The 15998-nt window shown below is 42.9% G+C and overlaps 2 protein-coding genes across 6 annotated transcripts in view; both read right to left on the bottom strand.

The window, feature by feature from the left end:
* Nucleotides 1–3145: 3145 nt before the first annotated feature.
* Nucleotides 3146–8114, bottom strand: LOC137801457 (SWI/SNF-related matrix-associated actin-dependent regulator of chromatin subfamily B member 1). Of its 2 annotated transcripts, XM_068598901.1 has the most exons (10): nucleotides 7980–8114; nucleotides 6969–7080; nucleotides 6665–6794; nucleotides 6164–6301; nucleotides 5734–5861; nucleotides 5323–5489; nucleotides 5056–5246; nucleotides 3735–3866; nucleotides 3471–3550; nucleotides 3146–3329 (listed from the first exon to the last, which is right to left on the bottom strand). In XM_068598901.1, the coding sequence occupies exons 1-9, from the start codon at nucleotides 8061–8063 to the stop codon at nucleotides 3511–3513; spliced, it is 1122 nt and encodes a 373-aa protein (XP_068455002.1). In that variant the 5' UTR covers nucleotides 8064–8114; the 3' UTR covers nucleotides 3146–3329; nucleotides 3471–3510. The 2 variants fall into 2 exon arrangements, with proteins under 2 accessions (XP_068455002.1, XP_068455001.1); XM_068598900.1 differs by having other exon boundaries at nucleotides 3146–3550.
* A 3778-nt stretch (nucleotides 8115–11892) lies between these two features.
* LOC137801448 (ral guanine nucleotide dissociation stimulator-like) overlaps nucleotides 11893–15998 on the bottom strand; it is a 46551-nt gene continuing 42445 nt past the window's right edge. For all 4 annotated transcript variants that reach the window (XM_068598884.1, XM_068598883.1, XM_068598881.1 and 1 more), the window contains exons 15-18: nucleotides 15874–15948; nucleotides 15233–15499; nucleotides 14198–14312; nucleotides 11893–13650 (exon numbers count right to left, since the gene is read on the bottom strand). In XM_068598884.1, coding sequence (XP_068454985.1) covers nucleotides 13475–13650; nucleotides 14198–14312; nucleotides 15233–15499; nucleotides 15874–15948 — 633 coding nt within the window. In that variant the 3' untranslated portion in view covers nucleotides 11893–13474. The remainder of the gene's footprint in view (nucleotides 13651–14197; nucleotides 14313–15232; nucleotides 15500–15873; nucleotides 15949–15998) is intronic.

Below are 15998 nucleotides of genomic sequence, written 5' to 3'. Positions count from 1 at the left end.
ACCCTCTGGGACTGAACCCTAACCCTCTGGGACTGAACCTTAACCCTCTGAGACTGAACCCTAACCCTCTGAGACTGAACCCTCTGAGACTGAACCCTATCCCTCTGGGACTGAACCCTCTGAGACTGAACCCTAACCCTCTGGGACTGAACCCTCTGAGACTGAACCCTATCCCTCTGGGACTGAACCCTAACCCTCTGAGACTGAACCCTATCCCTCTGGGACTGAACCCTAACCCTCTGGGACTGAACCCTAACCCTCTGGGACTGAACCCTAACCCTCTGGGACTGAACCCTAACCCTCTGGGACTGAACCCTAACCCTCTGAGACTGAACCCTAACCCTCTGGGACTGAACCCTAACCCTCTGGGACTGAACCCTCTGAGACTGAACCCTATCCCTCTGGGACTGAACCCTAACCCTCTGGGACTGAACCCTAGCCCTCTGGGACTGAACCCTAACCCTCTGAGACTGAACCCTAACCCTCTGGGACTGAACCCTATCCCTCTGGGACTGAATCCTAACCCTCTGGGACTGAACCCTAACCCTCTGGGACTGAACCCTAACCCTCTGGGACTGAACCCTATCCCTCTGGGACTGAATCCTAACCCTCTGGGACTGAACCCTAACCCTCTGGGACTGAATCCTAACCCTCTGGGACTGAACCCTAACCCTCTGGGACTGAACCCTAACCCTCTGGGACTGAACCCTATCCCTCTGGGACTGAATCCTAACCCTCTGGGACTGAACCCTAACCCTCTGGGACTGAATCCTAACCCTCTGGGACTGAACCCTAACCCTCTGGGACTGAACCCTCTGGGACTGAACCCTAACCCTCTGGGACTGAACCCTAACCCTCTGGGACTGAACCCTCTGGGACTGAACCCTAACCCTCTGGGACTGAACCCTAACCCTCTGAGACTGAACCCTAACCCTCTGGGACTGAACCCTAACCCTCTGGGACTGAACCCTAACCCTCTGGGACTGAACCCTAACCCTCTGGGACTGAACCCTAACCCTCTGGGACTGAACCCTAACCCTCTGGGACTGAACCCTCTGGGACTGAACCCTAACCCTCTGGGACTGAACCCTAACCCTCTGGGACGTGAAGGTGTTGGCTGTTCAGTGCAGGACACTGGGAGTCGTGAACCTTTTCATCGTTCACACTTTGTTGTTTGATCATCAACTCGAGTGTTAATCATGAACGAATATTTATACACAAACAACTCTGATGTACATACATGTCTGTGATTATTGTTTTTTTACTCATATGTAGTCTAAACCCTGTACATTGAAATGTATGAACTGCAAATTGTTTTCTTATTAATAAAACCATAACCTTTTCCCCAAATATCAGAGATTACAGCTGATTCATTACTGACAATGTTTTTAAATACTTGTTTTGTTTTTTTCTATCGCTTTATTGCGTGTGTGTGTGTGTGTCTATATATATATATATATATATATATATATATATATATATATATATATATATATATATATATATATACATGATATATATATATATATATATATATATATATATATATATATATATATATATATATATATATATATAGTTATTTGTATGATTGGAAGTTTACATATCCAGCAAAATCTGAATCATTCTTCACAACATTACTAATAAAGTATTTTGCATTAACAAATATTACATATATATAGATTTATTCAATTTGCTTTAAACGTGCAGATAACGTGTTGAACGTTGTGTCGCTGATGGTGTGAATTGGTGGGAGGATCTGATTGGCTGCTGCTGCCGGTGGGGGCGTGGCCTGCGCGGTGCTCTCTGGGTGACGGAAGGCTGACAGAAGCAGCGCAGCAGCAGCGGCGGCGCGCAGCTTCACGCGGGAGTATTTTCAGATCCCCATGGTGACCCGCGCGTGCACGAGCGCCTGCGCGCTCACCCCCGCTGCCGTGGAAAGAAACAACAACCACAACAACAACAACAACAACAACAACAACAACAACAACAGAGGTTGATCTCTGACCTCCTGGCTCTGATCAGGCAGAAACTGTTATTAAGACATAATGATGTTTAACATCGACGGAGGACATTTTAAAGATAAAGCGTCAAGGTGTCAATCTGAAATAAAAGTTCAGGTTTTAAGTTCATTACACAAACTGTCCATCTTGTGTGTGTGTGTGTGTGTGTATGATGAGCGATGAAAACATGAATGAACTCTTAAAAATTTAAATGTTAAATGTTAAATGTTAAATGTTTATATTATATAGCTTATAAATGCTGAATTGGGGGATTTAAAGTAAGATATTAACATCTTGATACCTTCAAGCCGTGTGTTCTCATCTCCAGCAACTCAGGGTCATCACCTCTACAGCTCCACTTCAACCCTGACCTCATCTCTAGAAGACACCAGGTCACATGTACTTATTTATGTATTCATACTGTTTAAAACATGACACGTCATTATATTTACACTTTATTTTCTCTGGATGTGGCGCCTGATCTCCAGCTTCCTCTTCTTTGGTTCCCTGGACTCAGTTTTGTGTTCAGCATCATCTTTGTGTATCTTCTTCATCACAGAGTATCTCATGTCTCATGTTCCTTCAGCCCTCCACTGAGGGAACCGTCATACTGTCGGATGCTGGAGGGATGGAGGACGACGGTTCTGGAGGACGACGGAGGATTTTCTGCTCCTGTTTGGAGGAATCATGACGATCCTTTCAGAACGCAACGATGACGTATTCTTCTTCATGAAGAAGAGATGTAACGTCAGATTTCATTAAACAGGTTCATGTCCGAAAGAATTAAGAACAACAATATTGACAATATTATGAAATGTATTGTTAATAGTATATGTACTATTAACTATTAACTGAAGTTATTTGGTGTCAAGTGTTTCTGTTATTTAAGAATTGCAGTGAGGTGTTTTCCTCCATGTTTCCTCATCCTCTCTCCGCGGCGTTGGACCGGCAGCAGAGCGGCGAGCCGCACGGCGAACAGGAACCATCACATGCTGCGGGTCATGAGTCAGAAGGGGAGGAGCCTCGGCTCTGTGCGGCGTGGTGAACGAACGGTGAAGACGGTCCTGCAACAGGTGGCTCATTACAACAAATTAATCCTTCAGTTTCATCTTCAAATGATTAAAACAACACTGCTAATGAAGCGCTTTCAATTTTTTTTTATTTTGTAAGAATTATTAAAATGTACAAAAAGACGACAAATACAACATAACAATATATATTATCTGAGACGGTGGCGTTCTTCTCCCTCTGGTCAGGTAAAGAGAGTCAGTGGTCAACGTGAGCGAGCAGCTCCTCCACGCCGGCGAGGGGGATACTAAGGGTTCTCTACAGAACATAATATTAACAACAATTAAAAAATATAGAATTAAGAAAAAACACGGCGAATGGCGGCTTGAGAACCCAGTTGAGCAGGAAAAAGAAGATCCGGCGTGCGGTGGAGGGACATCTTCGTGGCGGCGGTCGTACCTCGATCCTGACGAGCAGCGTCGTGTTGGCGCCGCCGCTTCTACCACGCGGGCGCCGTGTTGGCCAGCCGCCTCATCCGCCTGAAGGAGAGCGCTCATGTCACTCACAGCCAATCACATTCATCCATTCATTGGTGAATATTTAAAGCAACTTAAGACCGTTTAAGTTTATTTCATTGACTTTAACAGATATTCTATGAGAAAAGTCTCGATGACATGGCAGCTTTTATTTTGAAGAGAGACAGGAAGGAAGCGTCTGACTCGCCTGGTGTTTCGGTCCTGGTCCCTGATCTTCTTCTCCATCTCGGCGTCCGTCAGCGTCTCCAGCAGGGGGCACCACTGGTCAGCGTCGCCCGTGTTCCTGATGGCGATCTCCACCGTGGGGAGCGGGTTCTCACTGCAAGACGCCAACGACACGTCACCACGTCATAATCACTGCGTCATAATCACCACGTCATAATCACTGCGTCATAATCACTGCGTCATAATCACCACGTCATAATCACTGCGTCATAATCACTGCGTCATAATCACTGCGTCATAATCACCACGTCATAATCACTGCGTCATAATCACTGTGTCATAATCACCACGTCATAATCACGTGTCATAATCACTGCGTCATAATCACCGCGTCATAATCACTGCGTCATAATCACTGTGTCATAATCACTGTGTCATCGTCCAGCTGATCAGATGAAACTTTAACTTCTAAAGTTCAGGTTGGACGGACACATGAACTTGAAAGCTTTGAAGTCATCTTCGTTACATAAATACATTATGACGGATATTTAAGGAAGTAGAAAATATGAAAGAAACTTTATCAGCTTTCTCTCAACGTTTGATATGAAAACATTACAAGTCCTGATGAAATGCTGTCTGGGTTTTTATATTTCACTAGAAATAAAACCCAGAGAAGAAACAAGAGATCGTATTCAACCGTCAGCTGGATGTTTACATATAAAGAAATAAAGAAAACGTTCATGCTGAACAAGAAGCCTTTGGCAGAAAGGTCAAAGGTCACGACAGAGGGAGCGTTCAGTCAGTCAGAGCTGAAACTCTGGAAACTATCAAATGATCTGAGTTCAATGAAACTGGAGTTATTAAACCAGTAAAGAAAGACTCAATGCCTCTCTTCTTCAGCTCTTCCTCTCTCAGTGGCTCCTGACTGGAGCCTCAGCGCCCCCTGCTGTTCTGCCTCAGTACTGACGATCAGCTATGGCGCCGCATCTCATGGGCACGCGACGCAAACCTGAGCTACATTTGTTTTTGTTCCTTGAACTCGTTAAAACAGTCAGAACTTTTATCTTCCAAAAAACACAAAACAACCAAAATTCAGCCGGGTTTCATCCACATGTTTGATTCCGCAGGTTTCATCCACACGTTTGATTCTCTGGGTTTCATCCACATGTTTGATTCTCTGGGTTTCATCCACACGTTTGATTCTCTGGGTTTCATCCACACGTTTCATTCTCTGGGTTTCATCCACACGTTTGATTCTGCAGGTTTCATCCACACGTTTGATTCTGCAGGTTTCATCCACACGTTTGATTCTCTGGGTTTCATCCACATGTTCGATTCCCTACCTGAAGGCGTACGTCCTCTGGTGCCAGCTCAGCTGGCCGCGGATGCTGTAGGCGATAGTGGTGACGAACTCTCCGCCGAGGCCGAGCTCGGAGCAGAGCTTCAGGGCGAACTTCTCGGGGGAGTTCTCCCGCTCCGACATGTCCCACTCGAACTGATCCACCAGGGAGATGTTCCCCACGTGGATGTTCAGCTGCAGCACAGAGACCAGCGGCGTCACTACGAGTACGAAGACTTCAAATAAATACAACAAAAGGATGCCGCGCGACCTTGATGATGACCCTCTGGTCCGTCTGCTCCTCCAGGATGCCGTCCGTCGGGTACGACTCGATCTGCTGCCGGATGGCGGAGGCGATGGCCGGCACGAAGGCCAGCGGGTTCAGGTCCAGGTCGTCACAGAGGATCTCAGCGAACATCTCGGGCGTCATCAGCTTCTCTGGACATTTAAAGAAAAAGAGAAAAGAAGAGGAATGTGTTGGGTCAAAGAGAGGCGAGTGGCAGTTCTCTTTGATTACGTTCCTTTATGATTCTTGTGTTTAGAAATCAAATAGACTGTTTGTTAACAAATGGAACCAACGACTTGCCTTCAAAATAAAAGTATCTTTCAACATGGAGAAAAGGGTTTTAATGCTTTCATGTTCTTTCTTGAGCAGCTAAACAATGAGATTATATTTGGTTACCGTTCATGTTCCAGGTGAACGCGTCTCGGAGCTTCTGACCCTCGATCTCCATGTCCAGGCGGATCGGAACCAGGACTTCAGACTGAGTGGCGTTCTCGTGGATCACCGCCGGGTCGTGATCGTCAAAGCTGAGCCAGACAAAACACAAACGGGATCTTATTTTTTAAATAGGAGGTGGTTTCTTTTTAAAAAAATCTTAAAACCGGGTAAGAAATATTAGTTTTTTATTCTGTCTGATTTTATCCATAAATAAATCATCTTCGGCAATTGTAGAGATTTTTTTCTTTGACCAGATCGTAGTTCAAATCCGTTCTAATGTACAGTAAATATCTGCGATCTTATTTTTTTTAGTACATTCCTCTTGAATCACTGATATCCGATCCCATCGAGTGACAAAAGATAGTGAAAAAACAAACGTCCTGTTGCTCACCACAGCGGGAAAGTCCTCTTCTTGTCTCGTCCCAGGCGGCTGCGGTTGATGGTGGTGGAGCAGGGAACAGCGTCCAGGTGGTGGGAGCTGTTGGGCAGCGTGGGAACCCACTGACTGTTCCTCTTGCCCTTCTGCTCCCTGGGGACGGAACAAGACCTCTGGGTTTATATACAGAGAGTGTGTGTGTGTGTGTGTGTGTGTGTGTGTGTGTGTGTGTGTGTGTGCAAAGTAAAACCTAGTGTATGTAAGAAGGATCCCGAATGAGATGGTCTACGTGGTTTTATCTGGCCACGAGGTTTAATGTTGTTATTACGCCCCAAATGTCTCTACTCTTAACTCATTTTAGGTTTTAGGCATCAATTATTTATCTGGAAAAATAAAGTAAAGTGTAATAAACGTCAACCAGAGATCATCACAAGCTCCTGAACGGACCCTTTTTAAAATGTCTATTCCTCTGTGCGTCTGTAAGATTGGACTCTGCACTTCCCCGTGACGAGGTACCTGAGGTAGGCGGGCGGCTCCGTGCTGATGGAGATAGCTTTGTACTTCTCATCGTTTCCCTCAAGGATCTCCTCGACCTCCGAAGCCTTCAGCAGAGTCACGCTGGTGGCCAGCTGAGTGTAGCCGTGATCTGGAGGACGAGAGAGGATTCAACGCAGAGGAAAAGTAACCGACGCGGTGGGAACGTAGTGACTGAGCTCACATCACGCTGGTGCCCTCGTCACAAACTCTCTCCACAATTACAAACCTCAAAAACAAAACGTATGCATCAACCATCAGATGAACTCTTTTGAACTCTACTGACCGTGTGAGGACTCCACTATTTTTTTCCGTTCTTCTACTGAAGCCAGTTTCCTCCATAACGATGGGTATCTCTTATACAGCGAGCCTCTGAACATGCGCAGGTAGTTTCCCACCTGAACACAAACACAAGTATATAAATAAATCAAGATTCATGAAGACTGTTATTTTTTTCTAATGTGTACAGGTTTTAATTAATAATATACCATCTATATCACAACAAACATTTAAGTAATATCACGCTATTATATGGATGCACGATTAAATATTCATTGAATTGTGCAATATAAATAAAATATGGTAAGTGACGGATTTAACCGTTTATTGTACAACAATAATAAGATAATAATAGCTACCAACAACATGTAGATTATGTTCTACATTTATAACTTCGGCTAGAAAAGTCAACATGTGAATCAAACGTTATTTAAAAAGCAGCTAATAAACATGACGCACATTACTCAGGTCACACAATTAAATATGTTAGTATGTGTAAACTATTGTGTGTGTGTGTGTGTGTGTGTGTGTTAAATACAGCTTATAACATTATACTATTAGTTTAGCTACTGTACAAGCTAATGTACAAGTTAAGATTAGTAACAGGAGAGCCAGAGTTGCATGACACAATTCTAGAAAACATTAAATACTTGATGATAAATATATTTTAAGAATTATGAATAAACACACCTTTCTGGTGGTTTATTTAGCTAAACGTCGAACGCTAGCTAGCTTAGCATAGCTGTTAGCTCGCTCAGCAGAAGACAAAAGGTGAAACTCTGAAGGACAGATGTTTTCTGATCACAATTATAATCCAATAAATCGTCAACGTCGTTTGGTTTTCCCAGCTATTTTAAATAAGATCATCGATAAACCCAACGAGTCCCGCTGTCCTGCGTCGTTAGCTGCTAGCTATCTAGCTAGCTGCTAGCGGACCGGTTGCTGGTAAAACGACCTCTTTCTGCCCAAAATACGTCACGTATTGGCTACACTTTTGTTGTAATAAGCTACTACTGACCTCCGATCCGATCATGTAAAAGTCTCCATCGTCCTCGAGTTGAAACTTTACAGGTTTCTGTCCAAACGTTTTGCTAAGCGCCATGCTGAAAAGAAACAACAAAGCTCTGAGCTACTGCGCAGGCGCGAACGAAAAGACGTTTCTGTCCCCGAGTGATGACGTTTGAAAAACCGGCAAAACCCGTTGGTCTGACGAAAACGGAAACTTATATATAAATATAACATATACATATATATACATATATATATATATATATATACATATATATATATATATATATATATATATATATAAATATATATATATATGTATATATATAAATATATATATACATATATATATATATATATATATATATATATATATATACACATATATATATATATACACATATATATATATACATATATATATATACATTTATATATATATATATATTTACATATATATATACATATATATATATACATATATATATACATATACATATATATATATATACATATATATATATATGTTACTATGATACATAGCTAGCTACATATACAAGCTACTAAACAATACTTATAGTTGTTATGAATATGTTCCTTAATCTTAACACAAAGGATGCAATAATGAGAAAAAACATCTATTTACTTTGATAAACTTAATGTTTATTTGTATATACATGAATATATTAATCTATAACCAAGAAAGGAGAGAATTTACAATGCAAAACAATTTTTTTTATATACAAATCAATAAATAAACAAAGTAATAATCAAGGACAGTTTTGTATTATACACAGGTGTTTGTGTTCTTGGGGGCAAAAGTAGGAAAAGAAAAACAAAAAGACGAGACTGCAGTTAGAAAAAGTTTTGAAATTCTTTTTTTTTTTTTTAAATGGAAAAATGGCACCCGAGCACAGTTAAGGGGAACGAAACAAAAACAAGAAATTTAAATTTAAAAAACACACACGCCACCACGTTTTTCAGTTGTTTAGTTTTTTTGTTGTTGTTTTTTCCTCTCTCTTGTAAACGCAGCCTTTTTTTTGTTCAAACTCGCACAGAATCAGGTCAAAAATCACACTAAAAATAAAAAATAAATGTAAAAAAAGGTACGTAATTTTCAACACGGGCTACGACGACACACATCCAACATCATTTAAAGTTCCACTTGTGTGCACAATGTTTCCGTTCTCAGAGAACACGAGACGGAGCTGCTGCAGAAACACGTCGCCAGGTTGAACTGGGAACACTGGGAACAGCTGGAACTAAATAAAGTCTGACAACACACAGGATGCCGTGTTCAGGCTATAATCAATTCATGATCTTTTACAGACACCGTGCTGCGTTTATGGTCCTGTTGCAAAACTCTGACACACTCACTGCTCTGTTGGAATCCCACCAGAAGTAGTGTTTTGTTTTTTTATCCCTGAAACGTGGACTAAAAGAAAGCAAATGTATCTCAAAGTCTGGTGAGAAATACCAGTGGGAGGAAATGAGATATTCATCAGGTAATTCTTCTTCACAAAGCGTGAAGTTTTCTTCTCGATGAGGTGTTCAGGTCGAAAAGATTTTGGGACCAAAACGTAGTTCATAAAATGACTTTTTGTTTCCTTTATGTGATTCAACCAGAAATTTCAATGTGTCCAGTTTGGTTGGATTAAAAATCTAAATATTTACTAATTTGGCAGCTGTTTGATCCTGAAAGTCACAGAAAACTAATTCATGAAAGTGTTTCTCCAACAGCTTTGTCCTTGCTTTAAGTTTCTTGCTCGACCGTCTCATTTCTGCTCAGAGAAACGGGTCCGGACATCATCGTGTTCTCACTCCGTTTTGTTGTTGTTTTCCAGAAAAATGCGACAACAGTAAACATACAAACTTATTTTTTCTTTGTTTTTTTAAACTCACTGTTAAAAGGCAAAGAGGACTAGTCTGTTGAAAGCAACCGTTTCTCCTGTTCTTGTTCTTTTTGTATCTTTTGGCACATGGAGGTCGCGCCCGTGGAGCGATGTTCTCTACGACGCCGTCCAGGGCGAACGGACGCGCTCTGACTCATCTGTTGTTGGGTCACAGTGCTCGACACGACGCGCCCATCAGCAGAGTCACGGGTTCAAAGGTCACAGTGTTCAACAGCAAAGAGATCTCACAAAACAACATTCACGACAGCCGGACGACGTGCCTCCTGCCGCCGCCATGTTGCTCTCGCAGGCTTTTGGTTTGAGGGGCTGGATTCATCTGATCGTCATCATGAACTTCATGCAGGTGACAATAAACACGAGAAAGAAGGCAACACACGGCCGCAGTGCAATCCAGGAGGATGATCCTCCAGCAACTCGGGCGGGGGGGGGGGGGGGGTTCACCCTCAGGTATTCAGTCACACTTTCAACTACAGGTGAAGGTGAGAGAAACTTCATGTTCACGACTTCTGTGGATGCTCTTTAATGTCCTCATCTCATAAAGAGACAAGACGTGAAAGCACGACGAGCATTTCATGACATTTGTCCTCATCATACTTGTAATACTTTTATTTATTTCCATCTCCTCCTGCGTGGACCATCAACTAGTGAGGATGTGGACCGTCAACTAGTGAGGATGTGGACCATCAACTAGTGAGGATGTGGACCATCAACTAGTGAGGATGTGGACCATCAACTAGTGAGCATGTGGACCATCAACTAGTGAGGATGTGGACCATCAACTAGTGAGGATGTGGACCATCAACTAGTGAGCATGTGGACCATCAACTAGTGAGCATGTGGACCGTCAACTAGTGAGGATGTGGACCATCAACTAGTGAGCATGTGGACCGTCAACTAGTGAGGATGTGGACCATCAACTAGTGAGGATGTGGACCATCAACTAGTGAGGATGTGGACCATCAACTAGTGAGGATGTGGACCATCAACTAGTGCAGATGTGGACCATCAACTAGTGCGGATGTGGACCATCAACTAGTGCGGATGTGGACCATCAACTAGTGCGGATGTGGACCTGATGTGGAGCATGTGGACCTGATGTGGAGCATGTGGACCTGATGTGGAGCATGTGGACCTCATGTGGAGCATGTGGACCTGATGTGGAGCATGTGGACCTGATGTGGAGCATGTGGACCTGATGTGGAGCATGTGGACCTCATGTGGAGCATGTGGACCTCATGTGGAGCATGTGGACCTGATGTGGAGCATGTGGACCTGATGTGGAGCATGTGGACCTCATGTGGAGCATGTGGACTTTTCCTACATGTAAGACGCATTAAGTGCATATGTAAGAAGCAGAGAGAAGTCAGAAACAAGTAAAGGTAAAGAAGTCGGTTTCAGCCAGAATGAAATCCAGATAGGAGAAGCTTTTGGGTCCCTTTGTTTCAGAAATAACAGAATTGGTTGTGAATCTGCCGCCGTGGTTGTTTCACATGAGATGAGCAACAGAGTGCAGAATCCTTAAAAGAAGCCCTTTAAAAATAACCGTTGAAGCTTTTAGGAAAAGCTCTTTGTATTCACAGGAATGAAAAAGACTCAGAGAAGAGTTTGTTCTGAGGCTCACGAGCTGCTCTGTACTCTGACCTCCAGATAAGAAACAGCCGAATAGTTACTCACTTTCTGTTAGAGAGAGAGAGAGAGAGAGAGAGAGAGAGAGAGAGACAGAGAGAGAGAGAGAGAGAGAGGGAGAGAGAGAGAGAGAGAGAGAGAGAGAGAGAGAGAGAGAGAGAGAGAGAGAGAGAGAGAGACAGAGAGAGAGAGAGAGAGAGAGGGAGAGAGAGAGAGAGAGAGAGAGAGAGAGAGAGAGAGAGAGAGAGAGAGAGAGAGAGAGGAATGACTCTCTTCTTCTCAATGAAGCAGAACGTTGCATAAAACGTTTAGATTTAGTAAGACGATAATCTAATAATATATATATATATATATATATATATATATATATATACACATATATATATCAGTATTTCTACATATATTTATTAAAATAATAATTTTAATTAATAACTAATTCCTAATATCCTTCTGTCATGGATAAGATACTGACAATATCATTATTAATTTATTGTGTTTTCTAGCTTTTGGTTTCAGGGTCAAAATGAAAGGATAAATGTTTAATGAACTAAATACTCTTTATGATCAAATTTAACCATTTTAAATATTTTTTAGTAAAATCTAGTTTCTTAGAGGCACATGAAGCCCCTCTGTGCTTTAAAAAGTGATTCATGATCATAAATACTCAACTTAAATTGTCAGCATCGCCTAATTCAATAAAACCTATAAGCACTAAATTATAACACATTTTCCAAGTAGTTTTATTCTTATTTAGTTTTATTCTTATTTAGTTTTATTCTTATTTTTTCCTGTTTGTTTTTGTTTCCCAGGCAGAAATCGACTTCCATTTGTTTTGAAATATTACTTATTTTCTTCCCTGAAAACAGCAAACGGACTCATCAGGAAAGAAGAAGAGAGGTTTCCTGTCATCAACACGGCAGTCAAGAGGAAGAGGAAGAAGAGGAAGAAGAAGAAGAGGAAGAAGAAGAAGAAGAAGAAGAAGAAGAAGAAGAAGAAGAGATAATTAGCAGCACCAAGTCAGAGATGCAAAACTAAATAAATGACAAAGCGAGGTGGTGAATACGTTGTGATCAGGTCTATCAACAGAACCTCGTGGTCTGTTGTCAACATGAAATACTGCGGTTGGCATGAATGAGGTCTATGTACACTCCGTTCTCGCTCTTCTTCCTCGGGGACGCGTTGTGTCGGTGTGGTCGGACCTCCTCCTGCCTCCTCCTGCCTCTCGGTGCGGTGTTCACCGTCCTCTTGTGAAAAGCAGGACCAGGAAGCGGTTGCATGTGATGCATGGCGGCACCCACTGGATTTCAGTCTCCCTCTCAGACAGTTTCACCCTTTCTGCCCCTCCCCCCCCCAACATGGCAGCGTTCACACGTTTAAATAGTGTCGGATCCCCGCACTCGCACGGGAAAAAAAAGTTCCCTGAAAAAATAGAAACCCATTAAAACACCCGTCTGCTGTTGTCTGTGTGTTGGACTCCAGGCCAGCAGGGGGCCACGCGACCTCTGAAGCTCTGGGGTCAAGGAGGGACTTCTCTTTTTCTTTTTCAGCAGAAGGTGCAAAGAGGCTTGAAAGAAAAAATATATTTAAGAGCTTTTAGAGACGTAAACGGTTTGTAAACGAAAGAAATAACGAACCGGGAAGTAAAAAATCTGCTCCTCCACGAGCCGAGGCCGGTGGAGAGGTCAACTGGTTTGGCAGACGAGTCCTCTTGTTGACGTGGACTCATCTCGGTTGAAGTCCTCTTAAGGCTCCGGACGAGGCACCGGCTGTCTCCAAGGCGCCACGGCGCCGCTCTGCTTTCTGAAGGTCGGCCATTTTCTCGCGTTTCCTCTGGCAACTTTGTCCAAAACCAAAACTCTGAAAACGTTTAACGTCAGTTGGCCTCCGGACGTTTCCTCTGAGGAGCGGAGAGGAGGGAGGAAGAGGGGAGGAGGACGGGGAGGCTGAAGGAAGGCAAGTTTTCTCCTCAGAAAATCCCTTTGGCGATCTTCAGTCCCTTCTGTTTCATGCGCGGCAGCGTCGAGCTCGCCACGTTCTTGGCGCGCATCGGCCGCGCCAAGCCGCGCCTCTTCAGCACGAAGTCGTAGTTGGCAGTGGAGTTCATGGCATAGAAAACGTTGGCGTTGTCTGGGATCCGGAGCTCTGCAGGACACAAAGAAGAAGACATAAAAACACAGCCGGTCAAAAGAAACCTGGAACGAATGTGTTGTGATCTGCTGAAGAACACAGGAACATAAAATAACCTGATTCTGCTCAATGCTGTCGTCGTACGGAGGCCCAACAGTGACAAAAAACTATCCTGTTAATAGAAAACTATTCTAATGTATGTCCTTCGTCTGGTAGCAGTAAAACCTAAATCTTTATTTATTCATGTTTCTGTTGGTTGTTCTTCCAATACAACGTTTAAATCTAGCTGATTTTCAATAAACCATTTTTATATTTTAAATTAGTGCTAGTTTTTATGTTCAAATTATACCTACTGTATATATATAAAACAGATATTTACAGTATTTGTGTTCTCTACATTTGGGTTCTATTTGAAGCCTTGTAGTTATCATTTGCTCTCTTTAGATTGTACGTTAAGTATTAAGAGACGGTGTCTCTGTTGGAGACACAGCTGGACCGTCACGGCCTGCGTCACCTGAACCCCACCAGCTCATTGTTCATCGTCACGTCACATGTTCTTCACCTTTGTCCTCGGAGATCTTCTGCATCAGCTCGTATTCGTCGGTCTTCTCTCGCTCCAGGTTGTGTTTGATCATCGCCTTCCTGATGACGGCCGGAGTCTTGTCTTGACTCGTCACCTGAAGGCCGAGACGAAAACACAGAGGTCAGATTACATGTTTATAAAACCGACAGATTAAATCAAAGTCTATAAACTTCTTAAAAAATACATAGACTTCATTATAGTTTTGCTCGTGTTCTGTTATCTCTGTGTTCCAGCTCTGACGCCAAGAGGGTAGATTACATGGAGTAGATTACATGGAGTAGATTACATGGAGTAGACTACATGGAGTAGATTACATGGAGTAGACCACATGGAGTAGACCACATGGAGTAGACCACATGGAGTAGATTACATGGAGTAGATTACATGGAGTAGATTACATGGAGTAGACTACATGGAGTAGATTACATGGAGTAGACTACATGGAGTAGACTACATGGAGTAGATTACATGGAGTAGACTACATGGAGTAGACTACATGGAGTAGATTACATGGAGTAGACTACATGGAGTAGACTACATGGAGTAGACTACATGGAGTAGATTACATGGAGTAGATTACATGGAGTAGACTACATGGAGTAGACTACATGGAGTAGACTACATGGAGTAGACTACATGGAGTAGACTACATGGAGTAGACTACATGGAGTAGACTACATGGAGTAGACTACATGGAGTAGATTACATGGAGTAGACTACATGGAGTAGACTACATGGAGTAGACTACATGGAGTAGATTACATGGAGTAGACTACATGGAGTAGATTACATGGAGTAGATTACATGGAGTTGATTACATGGAGTAGACTACATGGAGTAGATTACATGGAGTAGACTACATGGAGTAGATTACATGGAGTAGATTACATGGAGTTGATTACATGGAGTAGACTACATGGAGTAGATTACATGGAGTAGACTACATGGAGTAGATTACATGGAGTAGATTACATGGAGTTGATTACATGGAGCAGTAGTTTATTCTCCACTCACCAGGATGCTCTTGTACATGTTTCCGTTCTCCACGTCCAGACTGACCCTGATGATGCAGCAGTCGTCCACCTGCTGGTTGTACAGCGGCAGCGACAGCGTGGAGTAGTTGGACACCGCCGACACCGAGCGCTTGTGTGAGCGCGAGGCGGACAGCGGCGTGGAGGAGGACACGGAGGAGGAGGAGGCGCTGCTGGAGCCCGAGGCCGAGCCGGAGCTGGAGCCGGTCCCCGAGGTGTCCAGAGAGTTCAGGGACGTGCACTCCCAGAACTGAGGGAGGGAGAAGATGACTGTTACTATTTAATCTGAGTAATCCCTCAGTTTTACTCATAGGATCAGGAACGTATCCCGTGTGAGTTGCATTATGGGAAATGTAGGCTCCAGGGTTAGTCCAAACCCCCTCAGCCCCTCCCCCACCCATTAAAAAAAATCACTTTCCAATGTTATTAACCTGAGAAGAACATAACAGCCTCATTTTCAAGTCAGGGTATCAACAAAAACTAAATATTATGAAGACTTAACTTTAGACCAAGAATCTGAATATTCTTTAATATTCTCTAAGCGTTCAGGAGCTTATCTAATAATGTATAATATATATAATTATAGTACAATATGATTAATATTGGCATCAAAACACATCTTACTGTGGACGTGGTGTCAGCGGCTGGAGCTTCTCTCCCCAAAGCGGAGACGCTGAGCTTCACCGAGGGAGTGGACGTCTGCAGAGACAACATTCATATATCAAAAATATTATCATTGTTTCTAACAC

Source organism: Clinocottus analis, unplaced genomic scaffold, assembly GCF_023055335.1.
Source record: "Clinocottus analis isolate CAN_PGR_092001 unplaced genomic scaffold, fCliAna1.0.p SCAF_41, whole genome shotgun sequence".
Taxonomy (NCBI): domain Eukaryota; kingdom Metazoa; phylum Chordata; class Actinopteri; order Perciformes; family Cottidae; genus Clinocottus; species Clinocottus analis.
This window is presented reverse-complemented; position numbering and strand designations above follow the sequence as displayed.

Bases quoted from the DNA above. Each gene is read 5' to 3' on its own strand.
- LOC137801457 (XM_068598900.1), bottom strand. From the start codon at position 8,063: ATGGCGCTTAGCAAAACGTTTGGACAGAAACCTGTAAAGTTTCAACTC. The intron at 6,795-6,968 runs GTCAGTAGAGTT...CTCGTCCTCCAG, and splicing joins AATAGTGGAGTCCTCACACG to ATCACGGCTACACTCAGCTG. The intron at 3,867-5,055 runs GTAGGGAATCGA...GGCGTCTTGCAG, and splicing joins CAGAGGACGTACGCCTTCAG to TGAGAACCCGCTCCCCACGG.